Source organism: Acomys russatus, chromosome 21 (assembly GCF_903995435.1).
Source record: "Acomys russatus chromosome 21, mAcoRus1.1, whole genome shotgun sequence".
NCBI lineage: Eukaryota > Metazoa > Chordata > Mammalia > Rodentia > Muridae > Acomys > Acomys russatus.
This window is the reverse complement of record NC_067157.1, coordinates 21,621,341-21,640,358: the sequence shown is the minus strand read 5'-3', so window position 1 is coordinate 21,640,358 and position 19,018 is coordinate 21,621,341. Positions and strand designations below refer to the sequence as shown.

Sequence of the window (19,018 nt, the reverse complement as noted above, 5' to 3'; positions counted from 1 at the left end):
TCTTCTCTAACACTCTTTAAGCGAGGCCACTCCTCAAAGCCAGAAATCTACTTTCTAGCAGTGGTGCAGGGAAGTCGCACGACTGGAGATGCTGCATGGCATCATTGCGCGATAACAGAGGACGCCACACCACCTTCTACCCTCCTATGTCTGAGAGGAAGTGACGCAAGCGAAGCTGGGGGGGGGGGCGGGCGCGTCTGCGCCGGAAGTGCCTGCCAGACAGTAAATAAGCCCAGAAGCAAAAAAAAGCAGGGAAGAAGCTGTCTCCATCTTGTCGGCACGCGCTGGGCTGGCGACGCGGCGGCGATGGGGAGCGTGCTAGGGCTGTGCTCCGTGGCGAGCTGGGTAAGGCGGCGTGGGGCTCGCGCCCGGTGTGGCCCGGGTTTATCCGTCCTGCTCTGGTCTGTGCGGCTCCGCTTCGGGCCGGAGCCTAGTGAGGGCGAGGCGGGGCAGGGAGGGGAGCCGCCCGAGCGTAGCTTTCCCTGGGATGTGAACCTCGGCTGTCGCTGTTCCCCGCGTCTCTTCTTGTCACCTCGTGCCCGGCGACCTGGCACTGCGGCAGTGTCATTTCCCGGAGGCCTCTTTGTTCTGACGCGCAGCCTCCGGGGAATTGGGGACCCGTTATTTGGGAGAGCTTGACAGCAGCAGGGACGGTGTATGTGAATAATAAAATAGTCTAAATTCTCTTACTGTTTACCTTCTTCGGCTTTGGTGGCGTAGGTTCTTATGCTTCCAACTTATATGTTTCTAGAAAAGCTATTCAGGTTTGTGCTACCATTTTTTAATTTTTACGTAACGCATGGGCGTGCAATCTCAAAGTCAGCGCTGTCGTAAGGGTATATTGCGTTTTCGTTAGACAATAAAACCGTCTCTAGTATAGTGGCAAGATTTTGTAACCCAGATGATCCCATTCCCCAGTAGACAAAATATTGCCAGTGCAGTTTATAATAAAGAGCTTATTTGCTTTGGACGAGGTATTTGGATTCAAATATTACTGTTCAACCTTCGCTTTCTAAGTTTAACCCGTAACAAAATTTGAGGAACCAAATGGTTCATTAACTAATTAGTTAATATTCATTAACTAATGTACTGTATAATTTACGCGCTTCTTGTCTTGAAAAATGCTTTGCTATCGCTTAAATTATAAGTGCTTAGTTTTTATCAAATACTGTGTGGAAGTCCAACAAGATATTCCCTTACATTTTTCTATTTGCGGTAGGACTGGAGAGACGATTCAACTGTTAGCTGTGTTTGTTGCTAGATTATGGATTTTAGTTCCCAGCACCCACACTGCAGTTCACACCTGTCTGTAACTCCAGCTTCGTGATTCTCTCTGCTGACATTGGTCCTAGGGGGCCTTGAACGCATGCGTGCACGTAGTAATGCACGCAGAGAGGCAGAGGCAGGCGGATCGGCATCCTTAGTTCAAGGCCAGCCTGGTCTACAAAGTTCAGGACAGCCAAGGCTACACAGAGAAAACCCTGCCTCGAAAATCAAAATCAATAGTTATGGAACTTTTCCTTGGTTTTTGATAAGATGTTGAGTTATTTAATTTTTAGTGCTAGAATTAGTTTGGTTGTGATGTGGGCATACTGAGATAGAGATATAGGGATATGTTTTCTCATTTTCCAATTCAATTATAAATATTTTTTTTTTTTTCCGAGACAAGGTCTCTCTGTGTAACCTTGGCTGTCCTGGACTCTTAGATCAGGCTGGCCTCGAACTCACAGCGATCCACCCACCTCTGCCTCCTGAGTGCTGGGATTAAATGAAGGCGTGTGCCACCACCGTCCGGCGATAAAGTAAATTTTATTCAAATATTCCTATGGTTGAAATTGTTACATTATGTCAAGTGACCCATAATTTAAAGTTTGCTTTTGGAACAGATTTTTGCAGACTTAGTCAAATTTAGTCATACTTTCCTTCTTGTTCATGAAGTCATTACAGACCATTATTACTGGACTACAAAAATGTATGAAAGAAAAATTACATGTGAGCATCTCTGGACCTTTCATCCAATCCAAGGCCCATGAATACTGCTAGCCATTAATTAACACATGCCCTCCCCCCCCCAACCATTAGGTCAGGTCTGCATTGGTGTTCTGAATAGAATTGATTTTTTTTTAAAATAATAACTAGACCTTGTAAACAATCATTTCTTTACCCAAAATAGTTCATGAAGTTAAGTAATTAAGAAGTAGGAATTACCAAATACCAATTTCTTCCCTGTCCCCCACCCCCCACCCCGACAGGGTTTCTCGGTGTTATCTTGGCTATTCTGGACTCTTTGTAGACCAGGCTGGCCTTGAACTCACATTGATCCACCCGCCTCTGCCTCCCAAGTGCTGGGATTAAAGGGGTGCACCACAAATACCGATTTCATACCAACTTCTGCCTAATTTTTATTTTGTAATGCAGTGACTTTCTTCTTTTGTAGAGATTATTCGTGGTTGCTATGAGACACAGAACTGTTTGGTAGGACTTGTCAGCTTTGACTTTACAATGAAATGATCTGATTTTGCCATTTGCAGCAGAAAGCTTATCTGAGGGTTTTTGGTGCACCCAAGTGAAAACTTGCAGCGTTTTATTTGGATAGGCTATGTGAGGGAGCTAGTTGTGGTGAAGTGCTACCTTTTGCATTTAAGGTCTGCTTTTATGTAGTTAGTATGTTGTCAACTCGACTTGCTGCTCATATCTATCGAGAGCCTTGTTTATTCTCTTCAGTTTTGTCTTCCACTCTTAAATTTTTATGTGTTTTATTCTTGCCTCCTGTGATGACTAAGATCCTCTATATAAATGTAAAAACCCATGCTTGCCTTGTTTCAGATGGTAGTCTTTTCTCTTTTATTGGTATTAAATTGACATCATTTTTAAATCTCTAAAAATTTAACAGGGTTCTTTTAAATTATCTTCCATACCTCTCCTTTTCATGCTCAAGTCTTCCTCTACTATCTTGATTAGGTAAAGTGTAGTTAACAATAATATTAAACAATATTTGTAAATGTTACCTTCCAGATTGGTTTGGACTACTTGGTCCTCGCGGATTGTATTTCTTCTCCTGTTAGATGTGAGGTGCAGTGTTTAAAGATTTACTTATTTATTATGTATACAGTGTTCTGCCTGCATGTACACCTTCAGGCCAGAAGAGGGCACCAGATCTTACTTATAGATGGTTCTGAGCCATCATGTGGTTGCTGGGACTTGAACTCAGTACCTTTGGAAGAGCAGACAGTGCTCTTAACATCTGAGCCATCTCTCCAGCCTAGGTGCAGGTTTTACCTTGATAAAAGCTGAAACACTTCCATGCTTAAATACTAGTCTTGGGTTGTGTTCTTGGACATAGGTGAATTACTTAGAGGTTTTTATGCCTTTGATTTCTTAGAAGTAAAATGAGTCCAGCCTGTTTTGTGCTAAGTAGTCCCAGTACTATTGTTTCTCTGCCCAAAACCTCCCTGAGTAGTTCATTCAGGTGTGTGTGTCAGGAGACAGAACTGGGATTCTGCCTAGGAATGCTAGCTGCTTTCACTTCTCTGAATTCCCAGCTCTGTCTTAAGGTGGTAGACTGCTGTGCTGAGCTGCTTGTCCAGCTAGAAAGATGGGCAAGATCTAAGGCTTACACTGTCTGGTTTCCAAAAGCACTACCTTGTGTGTTTTCTTTCCAGTTTTATTAGTTCATACTGGTGTATCTATAATTCTTACTTATTTCTTCCATCGTCAAGGCAAAAAATAAGTCTGATCACTGTTACTTCACTATGTCCTGCATTTAGGTAATTATCCTAGGGATTTATTTTCCATCTGTAATTTTGTTATCAGCTGTGTCCTTTTGTTCCTGGGCAGCATGCTTGTTAGCTCTTTGGGTTTTTCCTTTTCTTTTATTATCCTTGTGACTTCATTCTCATCCCTGTATGCTGTTTTCTCATTTAGTTCTCAGCTTGCTTCTGTCTTTACTTTCTTCCATTCCTCCTCTCCCTTCCTACTTCTCTGGTTTTTGTTTCTAAAGCTCAAATGAAGTGCACTGGCAAGATATGACCTCTTATCAGAATTACTTTTATTGAAAATGTCTTATTTTTTTATCTTGTAGACATAGAATTCTTTTGTGCAAGTATGTTTGCATAATTGATTTCTGTACTGATTTCTGTACAGCCGCTATAGAAATTTGTCTACTACAACACTGTTTGCCTGGAACATCTATGAATCTTTTCTCCAGAGCTAGAAATTCCTTTTTCATCCAAACTGAAGTCTGACCAATGGAGTTCAGTCCAAGTTATGGCCAGATTTTATGAGAATATAAACTTTGCCTTTGTGAGATATTCCTTGTTTATGCTTGTACACATTAAGCTCTCCAGCATCCGTAGTTCAGCATAGAGTTCATTAGAGAAAGTTAGCTAGTTACTGTTAAGCAGTTGTTCATTAAGCCTTTTTTTCTTTTTCTTTTTCTTTTCTTCTTTTTTTTTTCTAGTTGTAGTTTTTTTGCTGTTAACAAAAAGGTGGAAGAGGAAAAACAATACCAACTCACTTCCGCTGCCCCCACCCCACTTACCATTTTCTTAGGTTGAGACTTCCCAGAGTTTTATGGCTCTACTTTCTCTCCTCTGGGAGGAGGGGCCTGGAGGGGAGCTTACTAACTGTGCTGTTTAAGAATTGTCCGTTCTTAGCTAAATCTTGGTTGCTGTTGGTTATTTTCCATGTTTTTAAACAACTTTACTTCGTGTAGAGGACAAAGGCTATTCATGTTTAACCTTGTTCCGTCTTTGCTTTTAGGTCTTAGAGCATCTGGATAATTATGTGAACCAAGTCATTTTAATCTTTTTCAGTTGTCACTGTTTATCCTTTTTTCAACAAGTAGAGTCAACAAATGTTGAACCAACAAAAATGATTTGACATTTTTATTGAACCATTTTAAACTGTGCTGATCTTTAATTTTTTTTCCGCAGATACCATGTTTGTGTGGCAGCGCCCCATGTTTGCTGTGCCGGTGCTGCCCTAGTGGAAACAATTCCACTGTGACTAGATTGATCTACGCACTTTTCTTGCTTGTTGGAGTGTGTGTGGCTTGTGTAATGTTAATACCAGGAATGGAAGAACAACTGAATAAGGTCAGTCCTCTGTTTACTATTGATGGACTAAAATTGTAGACTATACATAAGGTAACTCTGGAGTATTAAAAATAAATATAAAAGTACAGTAATGTAGTAATATGTAATCCCAGTTTGTCTTTTAAGAAGTTCACTACACAGAAAGGAATATCCACCTCATATTGTAAATCCTTTCACTGTAAGCCTCATCAAAAGCCTGTGACTAGAGAGCATTGGGCCTATTGAGGACGCTTCTACAGTTTTACTAAATGGACCCACACATCAAATTTCCTTCTAAGTAACTATTCTTTGACCTATAGATCAGTGGTATTGATAACTTTGCTCAGAGAGGTTTTGTTTTTCACAGTTGACAACAGTACCTGCAGAGCCCTGTAAACTGGTTAGAATGTTGGTTGAATGGTCAGCCTCAGCCGTTAAGTAGGGTCTCTATGTCACTGCTTCAAGGCTCAGGGAACATCACTTCAGTAGGGATAAAAAGAATGAAGGAGCCAGAGGAAAATGAAGAAAGGTGTCAAGTCCTGAGCTTGAGACATAACGTAACCATTCTACTTGCAAACGCACAGCATCTGTGATATGCCCAGGATTGGACCCACGAGCAACCAGTGGTGGAGAAAGGAGGGCTTACAAGGCTCTGCCTCTCCATAGACCTTCCATGCAGTTAGTAGGTGCTGGGGGAGGGAAAGGCCTTTTCTTCAGTAGTGTAGCCAGTGGTAAGGTTCCTGTGCCCTGCAAACAACCTTTCAGTGCTTTAGGAAACAACTGTAATGAAGCTGTCACTGGGTCAAAGGGAAAAAATAGCTGAAAGGAGAAGCAGGACAAAGAAGACAGCAGGGCTCAGCAGGAGTGGGAGGGACGCAAGGATGATGGTCTGAATATGATCAGAATACGTAATATGTATGTACAAAAAATGTTACGGTGGAAGTCACTGTGTATATTAACATATATCAATAAAAAGGAAAGAAGCTGGACCTTTGGTAATGTCACTGGGACAGGAAAGCAGACTTTCTGTTTTCTTTTTGTTCCTGAAAAGAGGACATTTTACAAATAAGTAAACCTTAAGTGGAACACCTGAAAATGAAGCAATGACTGAGAAAGGTTTTGAGCAAATTAGGTCTGCCGATTGCCTTTGTGAAGAGAGACGTCAAGTCCTGGATGCAGACTCTGCAGTGACAGTCATGAGACAGCAGGCCTCAGGTGGACTTTGTGGATGTTAGTGACTGGAGTTCAAATATTGGTAGTGCTAGACTCCTTCCACCCAGATTCCAGTTCTTGGAAACTAGGGGCAAGGTGCTGCATTTAACACAGAAACAAGGGCTGGACAAGCAGCTCAGTGCTTGCTTCTCTTCCTGAGGACCAGAATGCAGTTCTTCTCATCCATTGTATGGTGCCTGGCAGCTGCCTGAAACTCCAGTTTCTAGAGATCTGATGCCCCTCTTCTGAGTACATGGACCCCTGTAGTCCTGTGCACATATCTACACATCATCATATAATAAAAAATAAATCTTTTAAAAAAGAAAATAAAGTTTATACACACATATAGTTTGTAATATGTTGACTTTAAGTTGCTATATTACACACCTGTATGGATGTAGTTTAGGCTTCCAAAACAGTAGTATTACAAAAGTGGTTTAACAGGAATTATTTCTTATGTTTGGATGTGGGAGATTTGCGTCAAGGTGCCAGAAAGGTTTGATTCAGTGAGAATCTTCTGTCATGTGCAGTCCTGCATTTTCATGTTGGAAGGAAAGAAGTAGCAGGCTGTATTGTGCTTTTTCATAGAAAGGCACAGGTCTTTTCATGAAGGACGAATCTTGATGACTTAATTTCCCCTTCCCGGTCTTGTTCTGTTAAGGATCAGGGTTACAAGACAGGACTTTTAGGGCAGTAAGATGGCTGGTGATGTGGCTAGAAGTGATTGGCACCAAGCTTGATGAACGGGTTCCATCCAGGACCCCACAGGGTTGGGTGGAGAGAGTAAACAGCTAATCCATTGCTCTGCCCTCTGATCTACGTGTGTGTACTGTAGTGTGTGCACATACATGAGTGATTTTAAATATGAGTTTAGGGCAGATGTTATGGAGGCCACTGTATATCTGTGAGGAAATAAAATAACATTAATTTAGATCAGAGTAAGTACCTGTTTTGAGATCTAGACATTGAAATCCTGGCAGTATATGCTTGTAGATGAAGACTTATACAGGAGTTGACAGAGAGGAAGGACAGCACCCAAAGAAGCAATGAGGAAAATCGCAGATGGGCTGCAGACAGAATGGTAGACAAGACTGTCAGTATACATGGACAAAAGAAGTTAAAGACAGCCACCACACGCTTTTAATCCCAGCACACAGGAGGCAGAAGCAGGTGGATCTCTGTGACTACAAGGCTAGCCTGGTCTACACAGCAAGTCTAGGACAGCTAGGGTTCTTACACAGAGAAACCCTGACTCAGAAAACAAACAAAAAACAAAGAAGTTAACGACTTCAACAGCGGTTGGATATAACTGGTACAAAACTAGTATCTAAGTTCAATATCTTTGGAGTACTGGGACTAGGGGTGGGAGAAATAATTTATTCTTATACATACAAATAATAAATGTGATTCTTAGTAATACTGCCACTTACCTCACAAAAGTTCCCTTTTTGCATTCTGGTTTCAGTGTGACTTTGTGTCTGTGAGTATGTGTTAGTAGACATCAAGCCCAAGCCTTCACTGTGTGCAAAGGCTTTATTGCATCTCTCCACCCGCACCCAGTGCACCTTCTAAAACAGGTCACTGCTATTTCTCAGGAGTGTCAGTTACAATATAAACATGCTGTCAGCTCAAGTCAAGTCAGTAATCTACTTATAATCGCAAATTTAAAGGTCTTATGCTCAAAATTTATGTAAAATAGCCTTGGCTTCACTTTTTTATGCTCTATAGGTTTAGAAGTGACTGTTTTATGTAATTCTTTAAGGTTTTGTTCACTTCTTCCCACCTATCTTATATATGTAATCCAGTATATTACAGTAGAATGCAAGACTTATAAGATTTAGAATTATGGTACATTATAAATATATACCTTTTTGTTTGTTTTTGTTTTTGTTTGTTTTTCAAGACAGGGTTCCTGTTACATAGAGCCTTGGTTTTCCTGGACTCTCTTAATATACACCAGGCTGGCTTCGAACTCACAGAGATCTGCCTGCCTCTGCCTCCACATTTTTGTTTTTATGTAACATTCAAATACATATTTAAAGAATTAAAATGAATTCATAACTCAAAATTATCATCCATCTAAGATTTTGCCATTGTTTATTATTGCTTACCTGAAAGTTTTTTTTTTCCCCTAGTGAGTAAAGGTCTCACTATGTAGCCCCAGCTGGCTTGGATCTTTGTGTAGACCAGGCTGACACTGAATCTGCCTGCTTCTGCCTCCCCAAATGATAAGATTACATTCCTGTGCCACCATGCCTGGCCCCAACTTCCCCACCACTCCCCATTTTACCTGATTAAAATGCAGCAGGCTGTGTGTGTGTGTGTGTGTGTGTGTGTGTGTGTGTGTGTGTGTGTGTGTCAGTCTGTCTGTAAAGCAGATTACAGTTTACATGGAACTTTTAGTTCCTGAAAAGTGTTGATCATAAACCCATTTTGTTTTTCTAGATTCCTGGGTTCTGTGAGAATGAGAAAGGTGTTGTTCCCTGTAACATTCTGGTGGGCTACAAAGCTGTGTATCGCTTGTGCTTTGGCTTGGCCATGTTTTATCTTCTCCTCTCCCTCCTGATGATCAAAGTGAAAAGCAGCAGCGATCCTAGAGCCGCAGTCCACAATGGGTACGCTTTGATTGCCTAAGAGAAAAGTCAGGAATAGCCTTTTCCTCCTAGGAATTTTGAAAATTATCTAAAAGAAATTTCAAAGCCGAATTATCCTTTCCATTTAAAAAGTTTTAAAAACAGTTGATTTTTACTAGAGAAAGTCTTGCTTTTGCTATTAAATCAGAGCGGCGGGCCATTTATTGGTGTCACCTCTGATTATTTTAATTTCAAAGGAAGAGTGTTGGTGCCCCTTTTAGCTTTTGGTGAACCAGTCCTATTATATAGAACTCTCAGTTTCATAGATTTACAAGGCAGCCAAATAGAAAGAGACATTATTATTGAACAGGTACTGATTTTGTAGATGATTGTTTTCCACAACCTAGAAAGAAAAAAATGCTAATGAGTCTCCTTTAATATTGAATAGCTCATTTGGTATTTTATTTGAATGTTTTGAGTTTTTTGTTTCTTATGAACTAATTTTTCTTAATATGTTCTATTGCTTGTCAACATGCTATGCCAAAGACAGGGAATAAAATGCTCTACAACAGGATTTTACCATTTTAATTATTACCTATCTTAAATTACTGCTTTGGATGTAGGCATTTGTCATAATTTATTAAAGCTATTCATTCATGAAATAAAATTGCACTTTATGTATTGACATTATCCAGCTCAGTCCTTTGTTCTTAAGTGAACTGGTGGCACATCCTTCTTAAGGCCATCTTTATGGTAGCCTATATATTGGTCTCTTTTATCTTCAGTATATGCACAGAACTATTACATAAAGAGTAACTGTTCTTTAAGTGGTTCTGAAAAGATTTACTATTTGAGTTGTTTTTTGGGTGCTCATTATTAAAAATTATATTTGTTTGTTTTAGATTCTGGTTCTTCAAGTTTGCTACAGCAATTGCAATTATTATTGGCGCTTTCTTCATTCCAGAAGGCACTTTTACAACTGGTGAGAATTTTTTAAAAATTCTGTGATAGGCTGGGTGTGGTGGCACATGCCTTTGATTCCAGCACTCGAGGCAGAGGCAGGCAGATCTCTGTGGGTTTGGGGCCAGCCTGGTCTACAAAGTGAGTCCAGGACAGCCAGGGCTGTTACACAGAAAAACCCTGTCTTTAGAAAAAGAAAAATCTGTGAAAACGTTTTGTATAGGAAACTGTAGTAACTGCTAATTGAAGTTGTAACTCTTTTAGTGTTTGGTTTTAATTTTTTCCCCAGCTACAAAATGAATTTGCATATAATTTTTTTTCTGTTTTTGTGTTAAGATTATTAAGAAAAATAATAAAAAACTAAAGTGATTGCTCCTTTGCTTAAAATACATTATTTTTCCTTTCAGTGTGGTTTTACGTAGGCATGGCGGGTGCCTTTTGTTTCATTCTCATACAACTAGTCTTACTTATTGATTTTGCCCATTCTTGGAATGAATCGTGGGTTGAAAAAATGGAAGAAGGGAACTCAAGATGTTGGTATGCAGGTAAGCTTTTATTTCACAAAATATCAAGTATAGTGAACATTGTTGAGAACAGAATGGACCAGGGAAATCAAAATTTTGTGTTCTAATTTCCTATGAAGGGGTTTTCAGTTTAACTGTATGAATGACTGTATCAGCAACTTGTTAAAAATTTCGGGACTTATTAACTAGGAATTTATGTGGGAACCAGTAAAGAAACCAAAAGATCCTTGAATAGCCAAAATGACACTCAGGATCCATTTCTTTAAAGTTGTATTTTTATAGTCAACTTTCTCAGTACATTAAAAGTAAAAATTAAAGGAAAGACTACCAGAAACAGAGTTGTGTAACTCCTCATCAGCAATAAGCTTTGGAACACTTTATAAAAGTATAAAGGATGCCTAAAATCTAAGAGACTTCTATGGGAGTATAATTATAACAAGGAGCTTGAGTTGATTGGTTACATAAATCATAATATTTATTTAAAAGCAAGTGCCGCCAGGCATGGTGGCGCACGCCTTTAATCCCAGCACTCGGGAGGCAGAGGCAGGTGGATCACTGTGAGTTCGAGGTCAGCCTGGTCTACAAAGTAAGTCCAGGACAGCCAAGGCTACACAGAGAAACCCTGTCTCAAAAAAGAAAATACCAAAAAACAAGTGCCATGCTGAATTCCTAATGTTTTTATAAAATCAACTGTGTTTTATATATTCAATTTTGTGAATTCGGTTATGTTTCTTTCACAGCTCTGTTATCAGCCACAGCTCTGAATTACTTGCTGTCTTTAGTTGCCATCGTCTTGTTCTTTGTCTACTATACCCACCCCGCCAGTTGTTCAGAAAATAAGGCGTTCATCAGTGTCAACATGCTCCTCTGTATTGGGGCGTCTGTGATGTCTATACTGCCCAAGGTCCAGGTATGCGCTTCCTAGCACTCATTTTTATGAAGCCTTTACCTTCCAAATTTTCATAAATGAGAGCGATGTCAGATATTTATCAGGCATTACTATTTGGTTTGCAGGAATCACAACCAAGATCCGGCTTGTTACAATCGTCAGTAATTACAGTCTACACAATGTATTTGACATGGTCCGCTATGACCAATGAACCAGGTATGCTTTATTTATAATGAGTCATGCTGTATTTTGTTTTTTTAATTCAGAACTGGTCATTTTAAGAGATGAAGTTACTTAATTTGGCTAATAGAGGAAGAAAACATGTGAGAAGTGCCAGTTTATCTTTCAGGTGTTGCTGATTTTCCTTTTCATTTAGCGTCTTCCTTCACTAATAAAATGATATGGCTCTAAAACACCAAATGAGAAATATATACTTAAGTTTTCAGTCTCTAAGTTGAATATAGGAAGAAATAAAATATTCTCAAATTTTTGTGTTTTGCTTGAGACAGAGCTTTTTCACTTCGTCCCTCAGGTGGCCATGACCACTTAGTAGCCCTCCTGCCTTAGCCTCCACAGCGCTGACTGTGAGCCACGCCTGGCTTTAGCTGCTGTCTCAGTTGTGCATTAGTTATAAAGTTTTCACATTTTTTGTAACTATTGTGTAATGGATAATTGGGGTTGTGATGAATCTTTACTCCAGTTACACTGAGTCCTGTGGGAAAATAGAAACCTGTCTGTTTTGATGGAATAACAAAATTACAACTTTTGTAATAAAATAATACTGGTATAAAATACTTTCTCTGACTCTTATCTCAATTTGCAAACTCATTGAATGTTTTTTTAGTTGTTACAGAGACAGGGCCCGTAGCATATAGAGAATCTTTCTCCCCTGACCCCAAAATAAATAATTTTAAAATATCACTAATGATTTGCTTGAGAAGTTATCCTTATGTACTTTTCATTAATAAAGTGGGGATTAAAGATTTGGATTTAAAAATGAATATACATTAGATACTTTAGTGCAGTGGTTTCTCATTCTTCCTAATGCTGGAACCCTTCACCACAGTTCCAGACGTTGTAGTGACCTCCAACCAGAAAATAATTTTTGTTGACACTTCATAACTGTAATTTTGCTGTGATTATAAATTGTAACGTAAATGCCTGTTTTCCAATGGTCTGAAGTGACCCGGGTGGAAGAGTTATGACCCACATGTTAAGAAACGCTGCTTTGGAGGAAGCGTTTCCTTTCAAAATAACAGAAATTAGCCGGGTGTGGTGGCGCATGCCTATAATCCCAGCACTCGGGAGGCAGAGGCAGATGGATCGCTGTGAGTTCGAGGCCAGCCTGGTCTACAAAGCAGGTCCAGGACAGCCAAGACTACACAGAGAAACCCTGTCTCTAAAAACCAACTAAATAAATAAATAAATAAATAAATAAATAAATAAATACAAAAAAAAAAACAAAATAACAGAAATTGGTAGCAAGGAACAGAGAACTGTGGATGTCTGTATTGCATCTCTTCTCTCTTCTCTCTCTCTCTCTCTCATACAAGATGGGTTTTATTTTCTTGAGTTTTAGGAGGGCAATATGTTATAGACATGGACTATGTTAATCTACTGGTCCATAAGAATGGAAGATCTTTCCATCTAGTATCTTTTAATTTTTTTTTTTCCATCAAAGAATTTAAGTTCTTATCATACAAATTTTCCACTTGCTTGGTTATAGTTAATCCAAGATATTTTATATTTCTGGCTATTGTGAAAGGCAATGCTTGCCTGATTTCTTTCTCAGTCCCTTTATCATTTGTATAGAAGAGGTCTGCTGCTCCCCCGCTCCCCTCCCATCCCCCAGTTAATCTTGTATCTAGCTACTTTGATGAAAGAGTTGTTTCTCAACTGTGGGAGTAGCCTGGTGGAATCTCAGTGGTGACTTGTGTATACTATCCTATCATCTGTGAATAGTGACACTTTGGCTTCCTGGTTTCCTCCTAACTTGTTTCCGTTTGATCTCCTTCAGTTGTCTTATTGTTTTAGATAAAACTTAAAGTACTACATTGAAGAGACATTTGTGGGCAGCCTTGTCTTGTTCCTGATTTAGTGTAATTGCTTTGAGGTTCTCTCCATTTAACTTGACATTGACTATGGGTTTGCTGTAAAATTTTTATTATGTTTAGCTATGTCCCTTATATCGCTAATCTCTCCAGGACTTTTATCATGTAGGGGTGTTGGATTTTATCAAAGGCCTTTTCTGCACCAAATGAAATGATCATGTGGATTTTTTTTCTTTCGATTTGTTTATTTGGTAGATTACATTGACTGATTTTTTTTTTTTAATTAATATATTGATCCATCCCTCCATTCTTGGGTGAAGCCTACTTTATCATGGTTGATCTTTTTGATGTGCTCTTGAATTCGGTTTGCAAGTATTTATTATTTTTGTATCTGTTCAAAATGCAAATTGGTCTGTAATTCTCTTTGAACCTTTATATGGTTTGAGTATGGAGTAATTGTGGCCTCGAAATGAATTTGGCAGTATTCCTTCTATTTCTGTTTTGTGGAATAATTTGAAGAGTATTGGTGTTAACTCTTCTTTGAAAGTATGGCACAATTCTGTGCTAAAACCATCTGGCCCTGAGCACTTTTAAGTTGAGAGGTTTTTTGTTTGTTTGCTTTGTTTTTTGTTTCAGGTTGAGAGATTTTTTTAATAACTGCTTTTATTTCACTAGTAGTTACAGGTCTTTCAAATTGTTTATCTGTTCTTGACTTAACTTTGTTAAGTGGTACCTATTGAGAAAAGTATCCATTTCTTTTTAGATTACCCAACTTGGTAGAGTACAGGTTTTAGTTTGACCTTATTGATTCTCTAGATTTCCTTAGTGTTTGTTGTTTCCTTTTCATTTTTAATTTTGTTAATTTGGATCTGTCTCCACATTTTGGTAAGTTTGGATAAGGGTTTGTCTGTTTTGATTTTTCTCAAAGAACCATCTCTTTGTCTCATTGATTCTTTGTATTGCTCTATTTTATTTATTTCATCCCTTAGTTTATTTCTTACTGTCTACTCCCTTTGTGTGTACTTATTTCTTTTTGTTTTAGAGCTTCCAGGTGTTCTGTCCAATTGCTAGTGTGAGATCTGTTCCATTTCTTTCTTTTTACTTTTTTTAAAGGCAGGGTTTCTCTCTGTAGTTTTGGTTCTCCTGGACTCATTTTGTACTCCACCTGTGAGAGTCAGGTGTGGACAGTTCCCATTATCAGTGTGAAGATGTAATTAAGTTGTAGTAGTATTTCTTATACATTTGGAGCGTAGCTGCAAAGGATTGAAATGTCATCTTGGTGGGGTTTTCCTTTGAGTAGGTTGTTTCCCTATCTCTTTTGATTGTGAAGTGTTGTTAGATATTAAAATGGCTACAACTTGCATCGTATTTCTAAATGTGCTAACTTTAGCTAGGTGATCTAACTTTTACTCATTTGCTGATCAAGATACAAGATAACTTGGCTCTAAGGAGGTTGGAAATAATGTGATTTTAGTTTTCTAAACACTTTCCAAAGTCTCATTCTTTTTGTTTTGTTTTTGAGACAGGGTCTGTGTTAGCCTTGGCTGTCCTGGAGTCACTTTGTATACCAGGCTGGTCTCTAACTCACATCCTGCCTCTGCTTCCCAAGTGCTGGGATTAAAGGTGTGTGCCACCATACCCGGCTAAAGTCTCATTCCTACTACATACAAATTATGTTTAAATATTTAAATTTGTGGCTTTTTAAACTCTTTCAGGTTCCAGTGTTAAATATGTCCTAATTTTTTTTATGTTACTCTTATATTTAACTTGGCCTTAATGTCCTTTATAGAAACAAACTGCAATCCAAGTCTACTAAGCATCATTGGCTTCAATACCACAAGCCCTATCCCAAAGGACGGGCAGTCTGTGCAGTGGTGGCATCCTCAAGGAATTATAGGACTTGTTCTTTTCCTGCTGTGTGTGTTTTATTCAAGGTAAGACAGCCTATGAATCTACTTTTACAGGACTTATATAGATTAAGGAATCATTTATTTAAAATTCTCTGATTTTGTTCATGCAGCATCCGTACCTCCAATAATAGTCAGGTTAATAAACTGACTCTAACAAGTGATGAGTCAACACTGATAGAAGATGGGAATGCCAGAAGTGACGGATCACTAGAAGATGGTGATGACGTTCACCGAGCTATAGACAATGAAAGGGACGGTGTCACCTACAGTTACTCCTTCTTTCACTTCATGCTCTTCCTGGCTTCGCTGTATATCATGATGACCCTTACCAACTGGTACAGGTACTTACACCTCATGGTAGCTGCAGATGGCTACTGCAAAATATATAACAGTACTGTAGTGTGCATGTGTACAATCTGTGTATGTGATGGTCAGAGATGGAGCTCAACTTGTTTTCCTCAGGCATTATGCACATTTTCCCCCACTGCTCTGGAATACTAAATAGACTAGACTAGTTAGCTAGAAAACTCTAGAGACTCTTCTCTTCCCACCTCTCCTGTGCTGGATTACAAATGAGTGTCACCGTACCTGGCTTTTTATTTATTTATTTATTTATTGGGGTTTTTTGTTTGTTTTTTTGAGACAGGGTTTCTCTGTGTAGCCTTGGCTGTCCTAGACTCGCTTTGTAGACCAGGCTGGCCTCAAACTCACAGCGATCCACCTGCCTCTGCCTCCCGAGTGCTGGGATTAAAGGCGTGCGCCACCACGCCCGGCTACCTGGCTTTTTAAAATTGAGGGTTCTGAGGATTAGACTTGAGTCTAATGTTTGCAAGGTAAGTACTTTACCTCCTGAGCAAATGAATTCTGAGAGAGAGAAATGTAGACTTACTTCTTTAACAATTACACAAACATAGTTGATCCAAATCTTGAAGAAGCTTAAATGTTTTACTTAAGCATTAACAGAAATGCATGCTTAACAGTTGTTTAATGGTGTTTAGTTCTTATTTTGATGTAAAATTATTCCTAACATATTATAGTAACAACAGTTTTTAAAAAGATGATTCTTTTAAAACTATATCATTAGCTGGGCGTGGTGGCGCATGCCTTTAATCCCAGCACTCGGGAGGCAGAGGCAGGCAGATTGCTGTGAGTTAGAAGCCAGCCTGGTTTACAAAGGGAGTCTAGGACAGCCAAGGCTACACAGAGAGACCCTGTCACAAAACAAAACAAGAAACTGTATCATTAAAGGATGTGAAAGTCTGGGCTGGAGATAGATGACTCTGGTTCAGAACACTGGCTACTTTTCCAGAGGAACCAGGTTGGTTCTCAACACCCATACAGTATCTCAACAATTTTATCTATCTCCAGAGGATGTGATATCCTTGAGCAGACAAGGGCATTGTATGCAGAGACATACACAGAGGCAAAACCACACAACACATAAAATAAAAATTTTATATTTAAAAGGTATCTGAAGATTTTTGATGCAAATACGAGTTGATTTTTTTAAATTTTATTTTTGCAATATAAAAAATGTTTGTCTTTCTCCATCCCAATCAGTTTCCCCTCCGTCTTCTCACCCTAGCTCTTCTCTCTCCCTCTGCTCCCCACTTCCTCATCCATGCCATTTCTCTTCAGAAAAAGGCATCAACCAGCTATGGCATATTAAGTTAGAGTAAGACTAAGTACCGCTGCTCCTATTGAGGCAACCCAGTGGGAGGAAAGGGTCCATAAAATGGACGAGAGTCAGACAGCCTCTGCTCACACTGTTAGGAGTCCCACAAGAAAGACCAAGCTATTAGCTATAATTTGTTTGGTTAATCCCTTCAAAGTTAATTTGTAAGTACTTTCCTGATAAAAGTAACTGTTTAGAGAGTTTGTTTGTAAACTGGCATTGTCTAAAATCATTACTAAAAGATTTCACACAAGGTAGACATTGACCTGTATGGTTAGATATATATTAAATAATTTTTAAGTCTTTAAATAGCATGTAAGATTACTTGTAGAGCCAACAAAAAGACGGAGAAAAATATGTTCTTTTCTAGTGTTTTTGAGGCTAGTATTCACTTTTATTATAAAAAAGTGTATTTTATAAAACTCCTAAATTACATCCTATTAAGCTAAGATATAAATAGTTCTCAGTAATTAATAACTTTGACTGTAATAGCAAGCGTTAAATTTAGACCTAAGCCAGGGAGTGGTGTCACATGTCTTTAATCCCACCAATTGGGAGGCAGAGGCAGGCATTTTTCTGAGTTCAAGGTCATCCTGATCTATAGAGCGAGTTCCAAGAAAGCCAGAACTATACGGAAAAAAATTCTGTCTTGAAAAAATAACAAACAAAACCCACAACAAACTAAAGATGTGTGTACATGCTCGTGTGTGTACGTACACAAAAATCAGCTAACTTGAAGATATATTTCCTCCCATCTGTCAAATCTGAGAAGGGGAAGGAAGCCGGGTTGAGAGGGAGGCCTATAAACATTCCAACCTTGCACACGATTGTGACACATCTTATGCACTCAATTCCCACCTGCTTTTTAAAAAATGACATGTACAGATTACAGACTGCCTCCCAACTGTGTAAAAGGTCTGCTGCAGCAGTATGAAGGGAGCAGGCATGGCAGCAGGGGAAGCTACTGCACAATGATATCTAGGTCCAAACAGAGGCCCCTTGAATCAGGGGCCCAGTAGCATGGTAGCTTAGTAAGAAATCCTTCTGTCACTTCTGCTTTTCCTTAAACTAGGTATGAGCCTTCTCGCGAGATGAAGAGTCAGTGGACAGCAGTCTGGGTGAAAGTCTCCTCCAGTTGGATTGGCATCGTGCTGTACGTGTGGACTCTGGTGGCACCGCTTGTTCTTACAAATCGGGATTTTGACTGATGGGACTTCTGGCATGAGAGTCCCACTTTGGTCGCTGTTTATTTGACATTAACAGTATTCTCAATTTTTGTAAAGTTGTATGTGCTGTTGTGTAACCTACTGTTTTTCTCTTGCATGAATTAGATTTACTCTGCCATTTCAACATGTTCTTACTAAGTGTATTGATGATATGAAATGTAAAGGAAGAATTTTGATATAGTGGCAAATTAGGAAAGATGGACATTGATAAGAGGCATATGCATATCATCTGCACATATGAAATTAAAAGTGAAAACAAAAATTCTTGACAGTTGGTTTCAAAATTGTGTTAGACCTTACGCTACTTTAAAAACATAAGTGTATGGCTGCTTTCTGCCTTACAGAGGACTGCAAAGCAAATCAGCTGTTCTAAAATTATGTAAATAAGTGAAAACTAGTTGTCTGAAAAACACAAGTCACTTTAATTTTGTCAGGATTCTCTTCCTACGTACAGAATGTTGTATGTTTAGTGGGAAACAGTGTAGGATGTGGCCATGTAGCAGACAGGAGCCTTCCCTGTAAGAAGGGTGACCTTCGCCAAGAAAGTGGACTGTTTGATATTTACGAACACACGACCATGGATTTCATGGAGATAGTAGCTCCTCTGAACAATGAGACAAGGCTTGGAACAGGGTAATCATGTGTTAGAAACAATTAAAACTAAAAGTCTGCAAATCAAAAAAGGAAACCAGCAAGACATGAAGATACTCTCGTCCAGCTCTCACTGTAAAATGAAGTCAACCAGCTCAAAAGCTAGTCAGTGGCAGTGTTGGGAAATTAAGTCTACCACTCTGACATAAAAACTTTTGTATCCAAAATATGTAATTCACTTTATAAATTATTATTGGTGAATAATTTGTGTGATATATATTGCTGCTGTCCAGCATGCTTTTGTATCCAAACACACACAAAGACCAGGATAA

At 39.0% G+C, this 19,018-nt stretch overlaps 1 protein-coding gene across 1 annotated transcript; it reads left to right on the top strand.

Annotated features, from left to right (window-relative positions):
* Window positions 1–207: 207 nt before the first annotated feature.
* Window positions 208–18,587, top strand: Serinc1 (serine incorporator 1). The gene is made up of 10 exons (XM_051164549.1): window positions 208–345; window positions 4,935–5,096; window positions 8,733–8,902; window positions 9,763–9,842; window positions 10,228–10,365; window positions 11,085–11,254; window positions 11,359–11,449; window positions 15,074–15,218; window positions 15,305–15,535; window positions 17,942–18,587. The coding sequence occupies exons 1-10, from the start codon at window positions 307–309 to the stop codon at window positions 18,075–18,077; spliced, it is 1,362 nt and encodes a 453-aa protein (XP_051020506.1). The 5' UTR covers window positions 208–306; the 3' UTR covers window positions 18,078–18,587.
* The last annotated feature ends 431 nt before the right edge of the window (window positions 18,588–19,018 follow it).